Source organism: Lissotriton vulgaris, chromosome 2_1 (assembly GCF_964263255.1).
Source record: "Lissotriton vulgaris chromosome 2_1, aLisVul1.2, whole genome shotgun sequence".
Lineage (NCBI taxonomy): Eukaryota > Metazoa > Chordata > Amphibia > Caudata > Salamandridae > Lissotriton > Lissotriton vulgaris.
In genome coordinates this window covers 467,444,448-467,467,264 of record NC_141687.1, presented here as the reverse complement: position 1 = coordinate 467,467,264, position 22,817 = coordinate 467,444,448, and the positions used below count along the sequence as shown (strand labels likewise).

At 45.5% G+C, this 22,817-nt stretch overlaps 1 protein-coding gene across 1 annotated transcript in view; it reads left to right on the top strand.

Moving 5' to 3' along the window:
* Positions 1 to 22,817, top strand: part of NEMP2 (nuclear envelope integral membrane protein 2) — a 227,309-nt gene that overhangs the window by 66,891 nt on the left and 137,601 nt on the right. The window contains exons 2-3 of the mRNA XM_086955376.1: positions 2,921 to 3,036; positions 3,221 to 3,452. Of these exons, the coding sequence (XP_086811502.1) occupies positions 2,921 to 3,036; positions 3,221 to 3,452 (348 nt within the window). The remainder of the gene's footprint in view (positions 1 to 2,920; positions 3,037 to 3,220; positions 3,453 to 22,817) is intronic.

Below are 22,817 nucleotides of genomic sequence, written 5' to 3'. Positions count from 1 at the left end.
TTCATGCTACCTGGCCTCGCCTACCTTAATGTCTTTGTGACGTCTCCTCCACTTACAGCTGCTTTCCTCCTTCCGGACCTCTGTATGCATCATCGTGCCTGGAGCTATTCGGCACGTATCGTTACATTACGTGCCACCATCTTGTGTTTGAAGCACTATATCTTCACAGAAATCACTCAGTTCATCTTTGACAACCACATTTTTCTTTGTGTCAATTTTAATAAAGTTATTAAGAAAGGCGTCACTCGTCCTGTCATCGGCACCGCAGTGAAATCTTCACACTTCTTGGTGATTTGTGCTGCCACTGCGTGACTCTTTGGGTTACGCTGTCCTTCGAGGTTTGTTGGTATTTCAGTGACTTTCTTGAGCTAATATTGCTGCGTTCAATGTCTTCATGCACATTTGCTTCCCGACGGTTTTCACTTCGACTTGCAACAGTACATAGTAATGTGGGGATAACATCAGACATTTTATCCTGCTGCAGCTTTCAGTTACGATTTCAACAGTGCAACCCAGTTAAGAATGTGAAATATGTTAAAAAGTTTTGGCAAAGTGGTTTCTCACTCATTTGAAAGTGAGAGTTTTTCATATTGGTTGTCAATTATTTTTTACTGTGTTTAGAGCACCATCTACTGGGCATTTTATTAAAAAACAAAGTTATATATTACTAACATGCATTTATTCTCATAGGGAAATAATTTGTTTACAAGTTTGCCTTTGGAATATGTTTCATGTAATCCACATTGTCAAGCAGTTTCTTACTTTCTTCTTGATGATCCACATCTTGTTTATTTTCATGTCTATTTTAAAATTTAACAGTTGGGATATGCAATTTCACACAAATATTTGTAGATGGAATTTTTCACTGTTTATTTCAAGAGTTATTGGAGCGAGATTCTCTTTATTGATTCTAACTGTGCATTTTTACTGTTCGTGGATTAGTTAAAGGTTTATGTTGTAATAGCCTTCTGGCTATGTGACTTTCCACTGGTACGTGGTTTTTGTCACCTATGTTGTTCTACAAAGTTTTTGTGGTACTAGCCTACCGGCTATGTGACCTCCAATTGTGTGTGGATACGTCACCTTATTTAAGTTATGCATTGTAATAGCCTACTGGCTATGTGACATTTACTTGTGTAGACACGTCACCTATATTTTAAAATCCCCTGTTCTTGGGATCTACTGTTATGACTGTTATGACTGAGTGTGTTTTCACTTATCACATGGTACCTGTGTGTGATTTCACACTTATTTACTGTTGTGTTGGATTTATTTTAAAATCCAACATGGTGTATTCTTTATCTCTTTTTCTTCTCTCTAGTTTTCTTCATTCAAGAATTGTATGCTGGAGCTTACCCAACCTTTTTCTTGCGTGTGTAAGTGAGAGAGTCTTGTGTTATGTCTCTTTGAGAGTGTTTTTTTTTTCTTGTCCTTGTCTTGCGCTAATTTTTCATTGGTTGACATTCTCTGTTTATCACTTCCATACTAGTCTGGCCAACTGGTGTGTCTTGCTGGTAACTTAGATGTCGAGTTCCTGTTTTCTCCTGTTGTTTATTTTAGTTTCCCTGAGCATACGGTGAGAGATCTTTTTCTCACTTTCTCTTCTTTGTGTATTTCTTGGTCTATTTCGTTTCTTTCACTTTCTTATTTCCAGATTTGTTGTTTTACCTTTTGCTTTTCTTAAGTCCATTCTTCTTTTGCTTGTAAAGGGGAAAGAGATGTGCTGTGTTGTTAATTAATTCAATGCATTCCTTTTTGGATTGATTGCATATTTTTATTTTTGCTATTACTATACTTACTTTGGTTTTATCCTTCTTGATGTTTATTAAACGGGGAAGGTGTGTAGTATACTGGTATTTAGTGTATTGCACCTTTCCTGATTCTCTGCCTTGCTGCTCAGCCAGTGTGGATGTTCTTGGAATGTTGGTATGTGTGGTGAGGTAATAGAATGCTGGTATGACTGTGTGTGGAGTGTCAGTTGAGAGGATGAGCTGAGCAGCAAGGACGCTGGTCCAGGTGGCGCTCGCTTTGTAGAGAAAACCTACTCTACATCCAATTCTGTACTACTCCATGTTGTGATTCTTGTTCTACAATATCTCCAATAAATCTACATGGAAATCCAACTGGTCTCGGTTCCATTCACCTATTACAGAGATTCCGCCCAAATCAGCCACCCAGAGTGCTAAAAAAGGCAGCCAACAGCAGGAACTCTGACACCGGCCCCTCCGGCATTGCCCGAGTGCCCGCATTACCAATCCGACGCTGCCCACAGACCTGGGTTAAAAACTAATGTCACTCGCTCCTATCCGGGACACCCTCGAGTGAGTGTGGAGATTACAGTACTATAAAAAGAAGTATACGTAAAGGGTTCACGTGAAGAACACCCTGACTGGTTTGGGAGCCCCTACAAGTTCCTCTCCCATTCTGTATGTCCCCGTATGATACTGAGTGTGTCGCCAGTATTTGAGAGAGCTTATTTGCTGTTCAATTCATTTTCTCTATTGTGAGTTTTTTACGGCCAGTGGTAAGGATGGGTTTAAGGCGATATCCAGCTTCCTTGTCTCTGTGAAAGCTAAGAAGGTGGAAGCGTGTGTGAACTTCGCATAATTTGAAACGTTTTACAAAAAAAAATAAGTGCACGAAAACGAGTTATTTTCTACATTTGGTAAACTCAGCAGACCTTACAAACTGACCTTGGAGGGAAGGTAATTACGTTTGCACAACTACAGAGCGAAGTGTGACAGAGAGGGCAGGGCGAAAGTTCCTTGTGAGAGCACCACCCTAGACCCTTCTCAACACTGAGAAATTATTCAGACGCCCACCGACACACACTGACACTGACTGCTGCGCCTGTCAACTAATTAGAAATGTATCTATTTTAAGTTTCTTCACAACTAAATGCTGTTTTGTGTTTGTTTAGTTAAAGGGTGCAAACCTTTTCATGAAAACGCCACTATTATCAGCGAAAAAAGTGACTGTTTCTGCCATGTGCCAAAAGAAGCGATGAAGTTGAAGAACATCTGGTCCACTCTCCAGGTAGACATCAACCTTGTCAGTAGTCTATATTTAAATTATATGTAATGACTGGTAAGAGCACTTCAGATGTTATGGGGAGTGTATACTTTTGCGAACAACCATTTTACAACCGTGGCTAATGTAAAATAGTGCTATTTAATAGATACTGTTTTCTGCTTCATTCGTTTTTTTTCCTCCCACGTAGGTTACAATTAACAGCACAGACACCTTCACAGTTGCATACACATCACATGAAGTGAACTGTCAGAATCCAAACAATCTCTCAGTTTTTGTAAAATGTGCACTGCAGAACCTTTGGCAGTGGGGAGAATGTAAAGAGACGATTATAAATTTAAATCAGTTTGATGATGACGCATGCTTCCAAGTGCAACCAACAGACCAGTCTTCCTCCTACACTATGCATGTAAAGACAAACCGTAAGTAAGAGGCTTTTTCTACATGAAAGTTTTATTTAAAATGTTAAGTTATTGGCAGGTTTATAACAGCTCATGAATACATGTTTATATTTTAATTTGCTTCTACGTGCACTAATATTTGCTGCTTGTGACAGGTTCTCTTAAAAGGTTACAGTCATTGGAGTCATGGTAACTTTACAAAACCTCTATAAATACTTTATTTAAAACTAACTTGTAGGTTTTCCTACGTTAATGTTTCTTATTACATTGACAAGCTAATTGTACTTCCTTATGTGTCTCAATTTGTCATAATCGAATTCTACTAATATTCTTAATTGTGACATATTATTGTGAATCTGTCACTGTTTTCCTGCCTGGTTTACTTGATCTTTTCTAGAAAAATTAAAACATTAAAAAAAAAATTAAACATCAAAAAGACAGGTTGTTGTAGGCTAGGACTATACATATCTCTCACAGAAGTACTCCTCCAAATATAATATTAACTGCATTCATAAAACAAAGAGCCAATAGTTACCTTTGCCTTGAGTATGATAACGTATGGGTCTTCTAGACCTCCAAATGTACTTACTCAGCAGAAAAAGTTTCTCATCTACCGCTGTAATATCTATTATCACCAGAGAGTGGGGTTCTTATTTCAGAGCTGGCCAGTAATTAGTAGATTATGTTAAATTCATATAGATTTTACAAGATCTAGTTAGATACTTCAGTTCAGAGGCTATCCACCACCTCTAGACTGCCTTCTGAGCGAACAGTGCTCCTATGTCACTGGTAAAGGCTGTGCTCAAGATACTTTTTGGCAGGAAAGTAAACATGAAGCCAGAATTGTATACTGAACTGAGCAAGGACCTCGTTTTATGAAGAAAACGATTTTTAGTTTGCCCTCATATGTACAAAAATTTAGGTTTGTTCTAGTGATTTTTAAGAGGGTGATACTGTTATAATGTAGCTCTTACCTGTAATCGGAATGAAGTTTATATAAGATTCTACATGACTAAAGTAGTATTTTGTACCCCTCCTGATGCAGGGCTAGTCTTCAGCTCGGGCCTATAACTCCGGTTCAAAGCCTTTAACAACCGGTATAGCCCCCAGCAGTGGCCTATAACGCTCTATTAAATTCTGCACATCTGCATGTATGGTTCCTGCCGTGGTGTTTTTCTTGTGTATATTTTTTAAATATTTAACCAAAACCAGGATATATAGTGTTCATTTTGTGAAGTAATGTAAAATCAATGGGAAATGCCTTGTCTTTTGGGAGTGTTGTTTCAATGGTTAAAATAATTGTACCTTGCACTCTATAAGGCAGTAAACAATGATGTTGTCTTGTAAATTTCATGCATTTGTGATTCGAAACTGGAATTTGAGTTTTGCGCTGAGATTATTTTTTTTAAATATTTCTTTTTATTAGAAAAAACAAGCAAGGCGACAACAAAGTACATGAAGTGCATAGACTGCGCAAAGGCGGAACATCATTACATAGACAATGGAATGATCAATACATTGACGGGGGAGGAGGAGAGGAAAAGAGGGAAAATCAAAGACCTTAAAGCAATCAAGAAGTAATGCGGGGTCAGGGGGAAAGCGGGACATCAAGGACAGGTGTCACTGGCGGTACACATATGTCACCTCTATACCGGTTCCAAGGACCCCATACTTTGTGCTACTTCCGGGGACCACCCCGAGCTAGGTATACAGATTTTTCCCTGAACATGCACCAATCCATGTTCTCAATCCACACCTCAAGCGTAGGGGGCCTCTGGGATCCACATAGCTGTGCAACATTACGTTTGGCAATCATAGCCCCTAGGGTCACCCATTGAGTTTGAGCCACATTATGGTCGATGGGCTCCTAAACATTTAGCAAGCAGCGCCTGGCTTCTGGCAAGAGAGCCACACCCGTGACCTCCTGAATAACCTCGTGGGCCTCCTCCAATAAACCGCAACTTCCATACACTCCCAGATGATGTGGAGAAACGTACCCAACTGTCCGCAACCCCGTTGGCACAGACCCTCTTCAGAAAAGCTCATTCGAACCAGACGGGGACCCGTGACATATACTCTGTGTAGTATTTTGAGTTGAACTAATCTGAGGAGAGGAGATCGCCGACTGCCAGTCCTCATCATCAAGCTCAAGGCCGTCACGGGTCCACTGATCTCGCAATTTCGACAGTAGGTCTGCCCTATGGTTAATCAATTTTTTATACACCAGGGAGATGGTACTGTCCGGCAAATGACCATCCAACACTCGGTTCTCCAGTGGGGTAGATTCCGGTATCTCCTCCCCAACCGGGAAGACTGAAGTCAATGCATGACAAATCTGAGCATAACGGAAATACTCAGACCCACCCAATTCAAACTCAACCTGCAGGGCCGCAAACGACTTTACATGTCCCTTGGCCCAGAGGTCTCCCACCTTGTTGATGCCAATAAGATCCCACTTGTCAAACCCCTTAGTGTTCCACAATTTATCAAACCTATCAGATCCGAAAAGCGGGGTCGCCAAGGTCCAGCGATCTTTCCAGCCTAACACACTAGTGGCATCCTGCCAGACCCGTACGGCCGCCCTCGTCGGCCCCGACAAAGACCTCACCACCGATTTAGAATATAGCGCCCTATAATAGTTGCCCCCGGGAAGTAACCACCTACCCATGGCAAAACCAGGGTTTAACTCTGGGCCATACATACCATGTTTGATTGCCCCTAACTGCGATGCCCAATAGTACCTTTTGATGTCGGGAAGGGCAAAACCCCCGTCGTACCACAGGAGCGTCAATTTGGCAATCTCAATACGAGGCCTACCATCCCACAACAGTTTCCTCTGTAGACCCTCAACTATCCGAAAGTAACTAGCAGGAACTATGTCAAGCGTGTTCTGAAGGGCGTACAAAAAAACGAGGAAGAGACATCATCTTAAAAAGGGCTGCTCGTCCAAGCAACGAAAGCGGAAGCTTCCGCCAGCCTGCAACATCTCGTTTCAACCGGGAGGGAGAAGGATTTGCTCATACCGAACCCGGGGTTCCATCGAAACATAAATACCAAGATATTTAAACCCCTCTTGCGCTATCTGAATGGGACAGTTACACGGCAGAACAGGAGTATCACCACAGGGGACGTAAAGATAGGATTTAGCCCCGTTGATTATCAGGCCCGAGTTTTTACCGAAGGAGGTCCAAACATCACACAAAACTAACAGAGACTTCCTAGGGGAAGTCAAGTAAAGCAGGATGTCGTCCGCATATAGGGAGATTCAATCCTCGTACTCCCGAGACCAGTAAATACCCCTCATGGATGGCTCCCAACGGATCCACACAGTGAGGGTCTCCAGGGCCAGTGCGAACAAAAGGGGGGAGACCGGGCAACCCTGACTGGTACCCCACCCAAGACAAAACGGAGCCGAAACGCGACCGTTGACCACAATCTGAGCGAGGGGGTCCGCATAAAGAAGCCGAACCCAACCAATAAAATCTGACCCAAAACCAAATTTAGCCAGCACCGCCTACAAATACGGCCATTCCACAGTATCGAACGCCATAGTGGCGTCCAAAGACGCCAAAATGGTCGGCTCATGCAGACGCCAAAGGTTCAACGCTGTGTTTCTATGCGGAATAAAACCAGACTGATCCGGATGGATTAGAGCACTAATGGTTTTGATCAATCTATTAGCCAGTAGCTTGGCAAGAATTTTAGGTTTGGCATTTAACAAAGAAATCGGTCTGTATGAGGCACACCTATTCCTCGGTTTCCCTTGCTTGTGTATTACAACTATCGTCACTAACCTCTGGTCGCGGGGGAGAAAACCACGGTCCCGGGACTTTAGGAACATGTCCCTTAAATATGGAGCAATCTTGTCAGGCCGGAGCTTATACAATTCTATCGGCAGACCATTGGGACCCATCGCTTTACCGGAACGTAGGGAACGCATAGCTAACGCTACCTCATCAGCAGTGATTGTACCATCCATAAGATCCCAGTCTTCCTCAGAGAGACACGGAAGGGCAATATCGCGTAACAATAAGCACAAGTCCTCCTCCGGTCTATCAGACACAGAAGAGTACACAGTATGAAAATGATCCGCAAAACACGCCACTATCTCTTGTGGGTCTGTCACAATAGCTCCACTTACTGTCACAATCTCCGGTACCACACGACTTGCTCTATCTTTTCTATCCTACCATGCTATCAACTTGCCCGCCTTGCCCCAACATCATAAAGACGCCCCTGTTGTTTCCGACTAAGAGCCGTTGCAGCCTCCGTCACCAACCTCTTATATTCCAGCTGCTTCAATTGCAGAACATGCAATCTAGAACGGGTCACCTCCCATTCTAGCTCTAGTTCTAAGTCCGTGATCTCAGTCTCTATCTTTACCAAATCTTCCTCTTTCTGCTTCTTAACTCCAGCAATCAATGATAGAGCTTGACCCCTAATAACGACCTTAAACGCCTCCCATAAGGAGACCGCAGAGGGAACTGAACCTTCATTGTCCTGGAAATAATGATCCAAAGCCTTTACAAGCTCACTGCGGGTCTTTGGATTGCGAAGATACCAAGGGTTAATCGGGGCTACCCGTCCCTCGGCACCCGATGCTAATTCCAACCGAAGCCACAGCGGGAGTGATCGGAAATACCCCGGGCCATATGCCTGATCTCCTTAATACAAAAAGCCTGTGCAGCCGACACCAACTCATAATAAATCCTAGAGAGGCTACCATGGGCGCCCGAGTGAAACGTATACTGCCGCTGATCAGAATAAAGCAATCTCCAGCAGTCTACCAGGCCCAGAGTGTCCATGAAGTCAGGTAGCCAACCAAGCGCCCCCCTTAGGTCCTTAGGGGGGTGTCTGTCGAGCAAACCGGAAACCACAGCGTTGAAATCCCCACCCAGTATCCGAGATCCCCCGGGGAGATCGAGCAAAACCCTTCCCAGATCAAGAAAGGTAGTAGATTGTAGGCCAGGAGGAACATAAACAGAGACCAGGGAAAGCGTGCGGCCCTCCCACCGTCCCGAAATAGCCGCATAGCGTCCCCTATCGTCAAAGACCGTGGAGTCCACCTCAAGTGGGAAAGCGTTCTTAATAAGGATTCCAACACCCCTGGACCCAGAGGAGAACCCAGCATGGGCAATTAGACGATACCCCTTCCTGTTCATGGCATAACATGTATTCCCTACCAAGTGGGTCTCCTGTAGTAGAACAACATCAGGGGAGTGACGTTTCAGGAGCTGCAGTACTACCCCACGCTTAATCTTATCCCCCAACCCGTTAACATTCCAACTCATCAACCGCAACCCCCTCCCCCCATCATGAGAGAAAGAGGATCCAGCCCCGAGCAGAGTCCAGCACATCAATGATAATGTCCAGCAATAAAGCATCTTGCGAAAACAGCAACCTGAAAACCTACACCCCTCTCCCACCCCCACCAAAACAACCCATTACAACGCCCCCCACCCTGCACCCCTGCATACGACTAAAGAGCCACCCCAACTCGCAGTGTGCCTGTCGCCCCCACATCTAAACCAAACTACAAGAAGTAAGGCTGAGGAGGAGAAAGACCCGCCGATAGTCCCGCAACCCCCCGTTCGAACAACAATCAGATGCACATCATAATTGGATCCATCGCAGTAGCAATCCCCCCAATGTCCCCAGAAACCAGGCAAATAGCACTCATTCCTGCCTCCAAGCCCTCCCTCTGCACCACCTGGCTGACTCTCTGGTTCCTGTCGAGCCGGCAGAGTGTCCAGCCAGGCGGCCACCACCTTGGGCTTATCAAAGAAGTGGACCCGTTCGTTATATTCGATCCTCAGCTTGGCCGGGAAAAGCATAGCATATTTGAGTCCCATATCTCGTAGTCTCCTTTTTACCCCCAGAAAACTGAGTCTCTGTTTCTGGCTCGCCTGCGTGAAATCCGGGTAGAAACTGATAGAAGAGTTCTCAAACTTCAAGGGTCCACCCGTCCGCGAAGCCTGTAGGATAGCATCTCTGTCCCGAAAGTTGAAAATCTGCGCTATGATAGGCCTCGGCGGTTCTCCCACCTTCGGTCTGCCACCCGGGATCCTATGGGCCCGTTCTACCGTAAAAAACTTGCTCAGTCCCTTGGGGGCTAGATGTTTGACGATAAGGTCCTCAACAAAAAGGTCAGCCGCTTGTTCCTCCGCCTGTTCTGGAACACCAATTATGCAGACATTGTTCCGCCGAGCCCTTCCTTCAAATTCCTCCAGGCGGCAGATAGCAATGTCATTGGAGGATTTGAGGTTACGGACCTCAGTCTACAGGTCAACGACATAAGCGGTTAAGCTCAACGTTTTTATGTCCAGCGATTTGACCTTTTCATTGCTTTTTTGTAAGGTCCGTACGGATCAAATTTACATTGATCGCCACTGTATCCAACTTATGAGCCAGAGTCGCCATTTGCTTTCCGAGGGAAGACTTGATACCATCGATGGCGGCCATCACATCCTGTAAAGCCGGTTCCGTTGCCGGAGTCGATGAACCCTCCGCTTCCTCCAGCGGTCGACTAGGTCCACTGGGCGACCCCTTAACCTGAGCGTAGCGATCCATCACGTTGGTTTGGGTGATGCCACCTCGTCTGGTGGTTTTCAATCTCTGTTTGTCCCCCTCCGATTTGTTCGCCATGTCGGAATAATCCCAGGTATTATCCAAATCAAGAGCAGAGGGGGGGGGGGGGACAGCACCCAACTGTAAGGGATGTCGACCAAGATGTTAGAGCAGCATGGAGTCGAGAAAGTGAAAGTCCAAAATGGCCCTCTGGCGAAGGAACAAAAATGGACAAAAAGACAGTTTATAGTGCAGTCCAAGGCCAAAACTCCAAATATTGTTTGGCACGCCCCAGTACCGATTAGGATACAGGCTTTCGAAGCGATTGAGGCGTCCTAAGGCCCGGGATCCAACCCAGATGACAAAAGCGAAAGTGTAACCAGACCGACTGCCTCAGCTGCCTTAGGCCGCTGTTGTTCAATTACGCCCTGGGCACCGTGCCAACTCGGGCGCCGGGGATCCAAGAGGCGAAGGCCGCAAACTTTCAAGCGCCACAACTCCGGTCTCCGTGGTCCGATCGGGAAATAAAGTTCAGTTCTCGCTTCTGTGGTTCATCCACACGAAGACATCAACAGCAAACAGGATAAGTGACAGGATATATTCGAGAGGTTACATGGGTCTCGGGAGCCCTGTGCTCACGCGGCCATCTTGGTTGCGCGCGAAGCTCCTCCGCCTGCGCTGAGATTATTAATGGCACCACACCACATTTATCATTTATTCTCATTGTGTGTGTGTGTGTGTGTGTGTATATATATATATATATATATATATATATATATATATATATATATATATATATTCACTGACAAATACATAGGTTTCAGGGACGTTATAGTTAGAAATTTTCATTTAAATAACCTTAGAAATTCACTGAAAAAAATATAGGTTTCTGGGACGTTATAGTTAGTTGGAGATTTCACTCGTACAAAACCATAAAAATTCAGCAGTTATACCCGTTATAGTTAGTAGACCTAATTATAACTTGTGCCCCCGCAATGCACTGCTGATGATGTCACATATTACATCACTCATGACATGCTTAGTGACATCACTGATGACATCTCAAATGACCACACTGATGACATTATCCAGTGAATGTGTGTTTCTGTAAAGTATACAAATGTTTTATATATATAAATGTGTATGCCAAAGTGTATTGAAGTATAGGTGGGTGTATGAGTGTCTGAATGGATGATTTAGTAGGTGTGTGATTGACTGTATAAGTGAGTGATTGAATGTATCTTACTGAATGCATGGGTTAGAGACTAAACTATGTAAATGTCTTTTGGTGGGTAAGTGGCTGCATGGCTTGGTGAGTAGCTACATGAGTGTATATATGGGTTATTTATTGGTTGTCTGCGTATCTGTATGGGTGCCTGAGTGTCTTTGTGGATGGGTGGGGTGTGTGTGTGACTCTGTGCATAGATATGTGAGTGGTTGTTTCACTGGGTGTATAGGTTCAAGAGTGCAATATGGAAACAGCTGTATGGGTGAGTTAGTGTGTGTGTATGGGTGAGTTAGTGTGTGTGTATGGGTTTCTATGAGTGATTAAGAGAGTAAGTATGTGTCAGTATCTGTATAAATAAGTGCAGTGTTGTGTGTATGACTGTATAAGCAAGGAAATGGGTGTGTGATAGTTTCTTTGCATGACTGACCAGGTGTATGAGTAACTCTTAGGATGAGTGGCAGTGTGTGAGTGTCTATATGGGTGAAGCAGTGGATATATCAGTGGCTGTATACATGAATGCCTGTGTGTGTGAGTGACTGTATGGGTTAGTGGGTGGATGTGTGTGTAGACGTAAGAATCACTGAGCCTGCATGTACTAACTGCTATTGGTCTGTCTATGGTTTCGAAATTGGTGGTCTGTATTTTAGAGTGGGTGGTTGAAAGGTTTTATTAGGGTATGAGGAGGTCCATCAGATGATAACGTGGATGATGTCATCAGTGATGTCACTGAGCATGTCATGAGTGGTGTAATATGTGATGTCATCAGCAGTGCATTGCGGGGGCGCGAGTTATAGTTAGATCTACTAACTATAATGGCCAAATTTCTATGGTTTTGTAAAAGTGAAATCTCCAACTAACTATAACATTGAAGGTATTTTAAATGCTAATTTCGAACTATAATTTCCAATGATAATTGTTACCCAACTCAATGGTATTAATTTTAGCACCCTCAGAAGGATGAAAGACTGAACGGACCTGCCGGGATTTGAACCTGTGACCATGAGGTCAGATACAGACCCCTACAGTGAACGAATTAGTCCACAAAGGAGAAAATGGGGGAAAAAATCACAGTAACAACTGTCCAGTCGTGGCCCTTGTCAGCCTCTGTCTGCCTACCCTAGTTATCCTTCTTCCTTCTGCAGCCGAAGTTAAGTCAGTGATCTCGGTGCCCACTCTTGTTCTTTCATTATTCTTTTGTAAGAAATGCTCTATTGTTTCTATTGCATTAGATGTGTTTTTCTCCATCTTTTTTAGGTTGATGCACTGCGTCCGGGGGAAGCCTTATCTGCTTTTTTGCGGCTGCTCATTGGTATTCACAGCTGTGGGGAGCCTCGGGGGCTGACACGATGTGGTCCTCCAAATGCTAGAGGGCTTGTGCTTGTACTGTGTCAAGCAAGAGCTATGGATTTCCCTGGAGTTCAATCAGGGAAATGCTGGCGTTCCCTGCGTGCATGTGTCCGTTCCCGGGTGCTTCCACTGCCTGGAGTCAGAGCACCGTTGTGGTGTTGGTACTACTTTGCTTCCTGTACTGCTTGCATGAATGCCCTTGGGGCTGTATTGGCTCGTTTTTCCGTGACAACAGTGTGAACTTTCTACTGGGGTCTGTAGTATTAGATTAGGCCTATGGCAAGCCTGCATTGGTTTTAGGGATAAGACCCAGGCTGAGTTAGTTGGCCAGTAAAACCAGGGCTGTAGTGGTGTCCTAGAGGTGCTGCCACTCACACAGTATAACTTGCTACCCCAAAAATTGCCTGCATTCCCCCAGCCCATAAATACCATCTATAACTACTCTTCCCTAAAGAGCTATTTACCTCCATTAGATGATTACAATGGAACGGTGCAAAGACACCTACACCGAGGAAGTGGAGGTAGCCTACTTCCTGGTGTTGGATGAGTTGTGTGAGGCAGTAGATTCCTCAATCCACAGGGCAGTCTCAGACGTGGTAGTACCTTTAGAGAAGAAGATGCTGAATGCACAAACGTACTTCCCACCCCTCCCTTAGAGGGTAGACCAGCCTGGGCCTTCGCCCCCCCTAACTTCTAGGTTGCCCATGCTCCCTGAGAACCCACGTAAGCGTCACCCAGGGGTAGACCTGGGCGCTTTCATTAGATTGAAAAAGTCCTTCATGGGCCATATTTTAACTTTGAGCCCCAGGGGAATTCCAAGGTATTACCTTATGACCCCTCCCCCTGCTTCCCCACCTGCCTCCGACAGATACCCAGTGGGTTCCGATGGTGAGTCAGATCAAGACCGGCCTTGGAGGCCGCAGAATAACCCCTTGGGGACAGAACCTCCTGCGAGCACCCCTGAGGGTGGGGAGTCTTATATGCTGAATCCCGAGATACTCATGCACCCCATATCAGCAGAGTGGAATCTGGGTGTGAAGGTTGCCACGTACGTGGTGGGGAGGCTGCATAAACCTTTGAATCAGGAAAACTCTAACTTCTTATAGGCTGAATGCCTCAGAGCATGCCTGGAAGGTAAAGTGGCAGCTACGCCATATATAGACTCCAACATGGCCACATTATTGGTTAAATATGTGGGAGACCTCAAAAATGGCATTGACTGCTCCTGGTGGTCTTGCCAAGATAAGCTACTAGGCTTAACAGGGCCATTTACAAAAATTCTTAACATGGCCGAAGATGCTAAACCATCGGACGCCCTTACATACCCCGAGCTACTCTATAGTTGGGCACAACAGGCAGTGCTGTTCTTAGGAACAGCTCTTAGGAAACGCGAACTGCGCAATCCCTACGGAGAGGCGCCGATCTTATCTCATTAAGATCGACCCTAAGTTAGGGGATCTACTTACATCTGAGGCAGAGCAGGTGGCGCACGCCAGAGTTTTTAGTGAGCCATTCATCAAGGAGCTTGAGAAGTTTGGCTCCACATTTAATTCCTTTGATAAAGCGAAGTCCTCAATCAAACAAATCTTTACCCCAGGAGATTTTGATGGGGCCAGGTGTGACAGAGAGCGCTTGTCCGGCCGCCAGCAAACACAAGCATCTGGTAGAGGTCAGTCATCACAAAGGTTGTGGCAGGACCATGCCCACTTCGGGGGATTTTACCATATCAAGGGCTATTCAAGAAATATAGGTTCCAGAGGCAGTACCCGTAGTGTGCAGTTGATTGCTCACAAGCGGGTGGGGGCAGGCTGGCACATTTTGTACACGTTTGGAGGACTCTTACTACTAATGTGTGGGTCCTGCAGACAGTACAGGGTTTCCACTTAGACTTCTACAGCTCTCCCTTCCAGACGTTCCCCCCGGGAGTCGGCCCCTTTTAACAGGGAGGTTTAAGAAGTCCTGGCTAAAGGGGCTACCTCCCCAACCACCCCCCACCCTTCGGAGTTCCTCAGCCACATTTCTCTTGAAAAGAAACAAGATGGAGGGCAACGCTCAATGATAAATTTACAGGAGTTTAATGAGTGGCTGGTTTACTGTCAAATAAGATGGAGGGAATCTATCTCCTCCGAGATCTTTTCCATCCCACAATTGGCTGGTGCACCTGGATCTGAAGGATGCTTTTCTGACAATCCCAGTGTACCCACCACATCATCGGTTCTTACAGTTCCAAAAGGCGTCCCAGACTTTTGAATACAACTCCATGCTTTTCTGCCTCCCCTCCGCTTCATTGTGCTTGACCAAGGTGCTCAAGACAGTGGTTGAATTTCTAAGTGCATCAGGGATCCGCATGATAGTTTATTTAGACAACATACTCATCATGGACCTGTGCCCTCAGGCTCTGAACTTGCACCTGCGAAGTGCTTTGGATATCCTTCAGTCCATTGGCTTTATCATCAATCAAGAGAAGTCTGCACTGATTCAATCACTTTCTTTGAAGTTCTTGGTATTTGTGATCACCTTGGTGGACTCCAACTTGACTCTACCATCCGAAAAATGGCCAAAATTCTTCACAAGGTGTGCAGAACACTCATAAGACCCTTAACTTCTCTCCAACAGATTGCCATGGTCATCGGCCTTGTATCCTGATCTGTACAGGCAATGTTTCTGGGGGCTCTTCACTTACGGACCCTGCAACGCCTGAAGGTGTCTCACCTGCGTTGCAGCCTTACTTATTCCTAGCACAATCTCCTCTCAGAAGTGGCCAAGGAAGAGTTACACTGGTGGTTCACACATGGAAGCCTTGCATGGACTAGCTATTTTAATTTCAAACCAGATTTGGTAATAGAATCGAATGCCAGCAGCTCCGCTGGGGGAAATGCTGTGGGGAATTTGCGACTGGAGATGGATGGTCCGTGTCCGAGCAGGCCCTGCACATTAATTGCCTGAAGCCGATGGCAGGCTCTTTCACAGTGAGATGTTGGACGAGAGAATGTGTCAAATGCTATGTACTGTTGAAAATGGACAATGAAGCCGTAGTCTGTTACATCAACGATCTGGGAGGTACGCGCTCCCAAGCGCTGTCCGATCTGGTGTAGAGTTTCTGGGACTACTGACTCAAACATCACATGTCAGTGGTTTCGGAGCATCTCCCTGGCTCAGACAACTAAGTGGCAGATTGGCAATCTTGTCATCACAAGTTTACAAGACTGGAAACTGTCTCCACAGGTGTTTCATGCCCTGTCTAGTGGTTTGGGTCCTTTCACAGTTGTTCCTTGTCAGTGATGGTACTGACCATGTCATGATTGATGTAATATGTGAGGTCATAAGCAGTGATTTGAAATGGGTGTAAATTCTAGTTAGCTCAGGTAACATAACTGCTGAATTTCAATGGTTTTATACGAGTGAAATCAGAGCCTAAGTATAACATCCATGTAACCTTTGGATTTTTAGTGAATTTCTAAGTTTTTTAATGCTATTTGCTAACTATAACATCCCTGTAAACCTTGCTTTTTAAGTGAATTGCAAAGTGTTTTTTTTTAATTGTATTCCTTAATGTAACCTTTGAGAGGGAGTGTATGAGTAAGAGCATGAGTGTCTCAGTGGGTGTGTGAGTGAGTGCGTGAGTATCTCAATGGGTTTGTGGGTGTGTGAGTGGGTGTATGAGTGTCTCAGTGGGTTTGTGTGTGGGTTGTGAGTCTCTGAGTGGGTCGGAGAATGGGTATGTGGGTCTAAGTGGGTTTGAGTGAGTATGAGTCTGAGTTAGTGCATGAGTCTGCGAGTGGGACTCTGAGTACATGAATCTTTTAGTGGGTCTGTGAGTGGGTACATGAGTGAGAGGGTCTGTGAGTGGTTGCATGAGTTTATTTGTGGGTGTGTGAGTATCTCAGTGTATCTGTCAATGCATACAGAAGTTTAAGAATGGGACTGTGAGTGGGTGCATGAGTGTCTCAGTGGGTCTGTGAGTGGGTGCATGAGTGTCAGCAGGTCTGTGAGTGGGTTTGTGTGTGTGTCTAAATGGCCTCAGTTTTGCCCACTTCTGCTCTGTTTTGCCTTTCCTGCTCGTATATCTGCTCTCTGTTTTGTGTTTGTTTTTCACCACCATACATACATCATCAAAGGCTGCTGCTCCCCTGCCCACCCAACCCCCACAGCAATGCCCATATGCTTGGCTATTTGGTGACTGTGCTTTCATGTTTAGCGAGCGTCATATCCATTAGTCAGTTAGTGCTTTTCAAGGCCAGGTGCGCGCTTGGCCCCACACACACACCCCCACCCCCCTCCCAATCCGACTTGTTTTCATTTTGCGGCCGATTTTCATTTCGCGTCCGCTAATGCTTGTTGTTGAGGTTACTGAGCATTTATTTAACACCTTGCGTGCGGTGCAGATTTCCGCTGTGCGCAGAAGTTTTTAAAAATCCGCGGTTCATGACGAGCTCAGCTTGTTATGAGTGTACGAGAGGTGTACCTCATGACAAGCTGCTCGTCATGAGCGTCGAAGGGGTTAACAAGAGAGGGCTGGCACTTTGCAGAAGGATTTCTATACCTTCACCATGAAGTACTGTGACTTCTCACCGGAGTTGTTCCACTTTAATTAGGGCGGTACTAACACTTGGCTACTATACTTCTGCTGTTAGCAGAATAGTCCTGCTAGTCTCAGAAGGCCTGCTACGCTTTTAATGGGACAGTGCTAGCATTTCTCAGAAGGACGGCTATTCTTTCAGTGATACAGTATAGCACTTTCAGTAGGTCTCACAGAAGCTTGCCAAGGTCAGACCTAATATTGACGTTGTCACTGCTTATTTCCCTTAGAGGCACCAGTACTGATCACCAGCGCCTTCGCCCATCAAAAGGCAGAACAAGCACGGACTATCTATGTAACTATCCACGTATATACCGTATATATGTGTTTGTCCATGCGTTCTCCCCGTGAAAGCACACGACCCCTCCCCGCTTCAGAGAGTGCTGCCCTCCAGGAGCTGGCAGCGCCAAGACATCCTCGTGGGAGCTGGCAGCGCTCTCCGCCAGCCTCGGTGGACCCGCCCCCTCCGCCCATCTATTTGATGTGCTTCATTAACAGGAGGCCATGCTAACCACTGCCTTCTCCCAATGACCTGCAGTTTCCACCCCCTCCCCAATCACCCACCCCCCACAGCAATGCCCATATGCTCGGCTGGTTGGCGACTCTGCTTTCATGTGTCATGTCCATTAGTCAGTTAGTTCGTTTCAAGCCCAGGAGCGCGCTTGGCCTCACTCACACAGCTCCTCTTCTCCCACTTGGCGCACCGCTTAATTGTGGTAAATTTGAACACGCCTCCTGCTGTAAGCGCACGATTACACACACACTGCCTACTATAAAACATTTCTTTTAATACTTCTCCGAATATTTGTTGTGCATTCTAGTCCCGAGATGTAATTTCACTAGAATACTCGTTTGCCATATAACAGTGTTTAATTAAGTTATATGCTTACCGGCTCTTTAATGTTATCACTGTTGAGCCAAATGTCACTTACATTTTTTAAGGAACAACAGCTACAAATCACCAACGATAATGATTTTTTGTACATACTTTTATTCTTTGAAAATGTAATGCATTTTATTGTGCAGCTACAAACTTCCCAGAGTGTCTTGGTGCTGAATTTTCATTAGTCCCGGGGTGTAATTACACTGGGACACACGTATGGGGATTACATGGACTTTCCACCCGTTTACTCTTTATTACTCATAACAGATGTCATTTTGTGTCTGCAGTTAATTTGCATCACCAACCACTTTCCCCAACAGTAATGTATTTATCTTATTTTTTCAGTACTGCGGTGACCTCTCACCCGCCCCCGGGCGAACTGCACCATCAAAATGCACAGTATCTATTGGTTATATTAGAAGTGCTTCAGTTTGTAAACTCGATAAGGAAGTACTGCTCTCTCACTTCCTCAGCCGGTATATACTTTATTAAATGCCGTACACTAGAGCAACACTTGTTTTAAAATTAAATAATATAATCCTAGATGGTTCTTCTGGTCATCAAAAGTGGGAAACAGCAGACAGATGCCATGATATGTTTCCTTGTGGGAAACGTTTGACAGTCCGGCAGGAAGGCCATTGATCACTATCTGTGTCACCATCTTTTGTTAATCTGGGAGCAGGAGCCCCAACCTAAACATTGATTGCTTTTCACCACATGCTGACATACTTAACACTTCCCTCAATAGATGCCTGGACGGTGGCTCGGTGACCGTCCTGAAATCGTAAGCACTACTTCCTTAAATGGACTGTCAGGCGAATTAGCAAGGCCTTTTTTCCGGCTATTTTGTCTTTTTCATTTTGCTCATGTGCTGACAAAGGGGGAAATCACCAATTATGCGATATTACCTTTCTCCGTCATCCAGCTCTATTTATTTATTTATTTATTTATTTTTGAAGCTTATAAAGCGCACGGCTACCTCCGGCGGAGGTGTCCCGGCGCTGAGATTACCCGAATGCCACCCAGAGAAGGTACCAGAAGTAAATCCTACAGAAAGGAAATAAAAGAAACAGACATTATTATGAACAATTAGTAAACAGCCAAGTTTTGAGTTTTCGTCGAAAGACCGTCTCAGATTCAATGAACCTGAGTTCCACGGGTAGTCTGTTCCAGAGTTTGGCAGCAGTGACGGTGAAAGTTCTGCCGCCACATCTGGAAAGTCTGAATCTTGGAACGATCAGTAAACGAAGGCTGTTAGATCTGAGGTGCCTAACAGAAGATGAAATTTTAAGGCGTTTACTCAGGTAAGACGGGCCTGTTCCATGAGTAGCACGAAATGCCAAGGTCAAGATCTTAAACTCAATACGCCGAGCTATGGGGAGCCAGTGGAGCTCATCTCTGTACGCTCTGACTGAGGTACGAGCAGGAATATTGCCAATAAGCCGAGCCGCGGCGTTTTGGACTATCTGCAGGCGATCAATCAAATACTGGGGGGCACCCGCATACAGGCTGTTAGCATAGTCCAAATGTGTGGTGATAAGTGCCTGGACCACCGTTTTGCGAGAAGATTGAGGAAGATACGGGAATATCTTCCTAATCATGCGCAATTTCGCAAAGCAAGCCCCCGCAACCTTGTTGACTTGGCATTTACCAGACAAGGTGTTATCGAATGTAAAGCCTAGGTTGCGGGCAGTCTGAGCTGGCTTAGGAGGGGGATCCAGGACAGTGGGCCACCACAAGCTAGCCGGGGGAGGAGATTTCTGACCGAAGAAAAGAACCTCAGTTTTTGCGGCGTTGAGCGCCAGGTGGTTAGCAGACATCCACGTGCAGATATTGCCAAGGCAGTTTCTAAAATCAGAGAAATGGGAGTCAGAGTGGCCTCTGAATGAAAAAATGAGCTGAGTATCATCAGCATAGGAGACCACCCTGACACCCCAAGATTCAACTACCTTAGCAAGAGGAGCAACGTAGATGTTGAATAATAGAGGGCTGAGGGCAGAGCCCTGGGGCACTCCGCACAGAAGAGGTTTATCCTCTGATTCAAATGGGTGCAACGTGACCCTCTGAAACCTGTTCGACAAAAAGGAATTAATCCAGGCCAGTACTGTGCCACTGATCCCGAGCTGATGTAAACGAGTTGCTAGTATGTCATGGGATACAGTGTCAAATGCAGCGGATAGGTCGAGGAGGACCAACATGGCCTCCTCGCCCCTATCCACTGATTCCCTAATAATTTCTGAGACCTCTAGCAACGCCGTCTCGGTGCTGTAACCCGCTCTAAAGCCGGACTGGGAGTCGTGTAACAGCTGATTAGATGCCAGATACTGGGCCAGCTGAGTCTGTACCACTTTCTCCAAGACTTTCGCAGGTTTAGGCAGAAGTGAAATGGGCCGGTAGTTGGTGAATTGTAAAGGGTCAGCACCAGGTTTTTTTAGAATAGGGATTAGCCTGGCCTGTTTCCAATCTGAGGGAAATTGACCCCGAGACAGAGAGGCGTTCCAAATCGAGAGGAAAGGTTTAACCAGTTGTGTGTCCGCTAGTTTATTGATTTGCAGTCTTTGATTTATATTATATTGCTTCCCGTTCTCTACATACGTTTCTAAACGTACTTACTGCCCTGCTTGTGTGTTATTTGACTGACCACAGCGTGTAAAACCAGTTTTCCAATGTTTTCCATTTTATGTATCCCCTCTGTTACAGCACTTCCATCTCACTGTGAATTAAGTACCCATCTGTTTGTCTATGTTGTTTGTCAGACTCTGCTTTCCCCTACGCACTTACTCCTGTTCTTATGTTTGTAGAATACAATTTGAGCCAACATGTAGTATTCGTAATTAAATCAATGTCACTGTAATTTCTTTCACAATTACCTCTAGTGTGTGACTCCAACAGCATCTCTCATAACTGATATAAACTTCATGCTACGGATATTTCCTTCCAACTCAGTCATGCATTCTTTGCCAATCAAACTTCTATAAACACGTTAACATGTTTTGATCTTTAAAAAATAGGATACTGTCAGAAATGTATTGGTTCTGATTTTGAGCTCCCATAACTAAAAGGAATTCATTTATTTGTCCTTCTTCCATGCACTCACACACTGCCCCCTCGCACACTGCCCCCTTACACACACACACCCACACAACCCCACACACACACAAAACCACACACACACACACAAAACCACACATACACGCAATCCCCCACCCCCACACCCCCACACACACACACCCCCCCACACACACACCCCCCACACACACACCCCCACACACACACACCCCCACACACACACACCCCCCCACACACACCCCCCCCACACACACAACCCCACACACACCCACTCACACACACACACCCACTCACACACACACACCCACTCACACACAACCCACTCACACACTGCCCCCTCACACTGCCCCCTCACACACACAACCTTCCACACACAGACACAACCATACACACACAAAGCCCCCACACCCGCAAACCCCCACACACACAACCCCCCCCCACACACAACCCCACACAACCCCCACACACAACCACACACACACTACCCCACACTCACAACCCCACACTCACACACCCACCCACCCACACACACACACACAAACTCACTCACACACTGCCCACTCACACACTGCCCCCTCACACCACTCACACACTGCCCCCTCACACACACACACACACACACAACTCCCCAAACACACAACCACACACACAAACACACAACCAAACACACAACCACCCACAAAACCGCACACATATGCAAAACCACACACACAACCCTACACACACAACCCTACACACACAACCCTACACACACATAACCCCACACACATAACCCCACACACACAACCCCACACACACAATCCAACACACACATATACCCAACCACACACACACTGCCCACTCACACACTGCCCCCACACACACACACCCCCCACACACCCCCACACACACACCCACAACCCCCACACACACAAACACACACACACACACACCCCACCCACCCACTCACACACCCACTCACACACCACCCACCCACTCACCCACCCACTCACACACCCACTCACACACCCACTCACACACCCACTCAATCACCCACGCACACACCCACGCACACACACAACCCCCCACACACACACACAACCACACACACACACAGCCACACGCACAACCGATAGCAAAGCATAGCATAACAAAACACAAACAACATAGCATAACAAAACACAAACAACATAGCATAACCAAACACAAACAACATAGCATAACAAAACACAAACAACATAGCATAACAAAACACAAACAACATAGCATAACAAAACACAAACAACATAGCATAACAAAACATAGCATAGCACAACAAAACATAGCATAACAAAGCAAAGCAAAGCATAATAAAACACATCATAGCATCGCAAAACATAGCATAGCATAACAAAACATAGCATAGCATAACAAAACATAACAAAACAAAGCTTAGCATAGCATAACAAAGCATAGCATAGCACAACAAAACATAGCACAACAACACATAGCATAGCAAAACATAGCATAGCATAACAAAACATAGCATAGCATAACAAAGCATAGCACAGCAAAACACAACAAAGCATAGCATAGCATACAAAGCATAGCATAACAAAACACAACAAAACATAGCATAGCATAACAAAACAAACCATAGGGTAGCAAAACTAAACATAGCTTAGCATAACAAAACAAAGCATAGGATAGTAAAACAAAACAAAGCATAGGATAGCAAAACAAAACATAGCATAG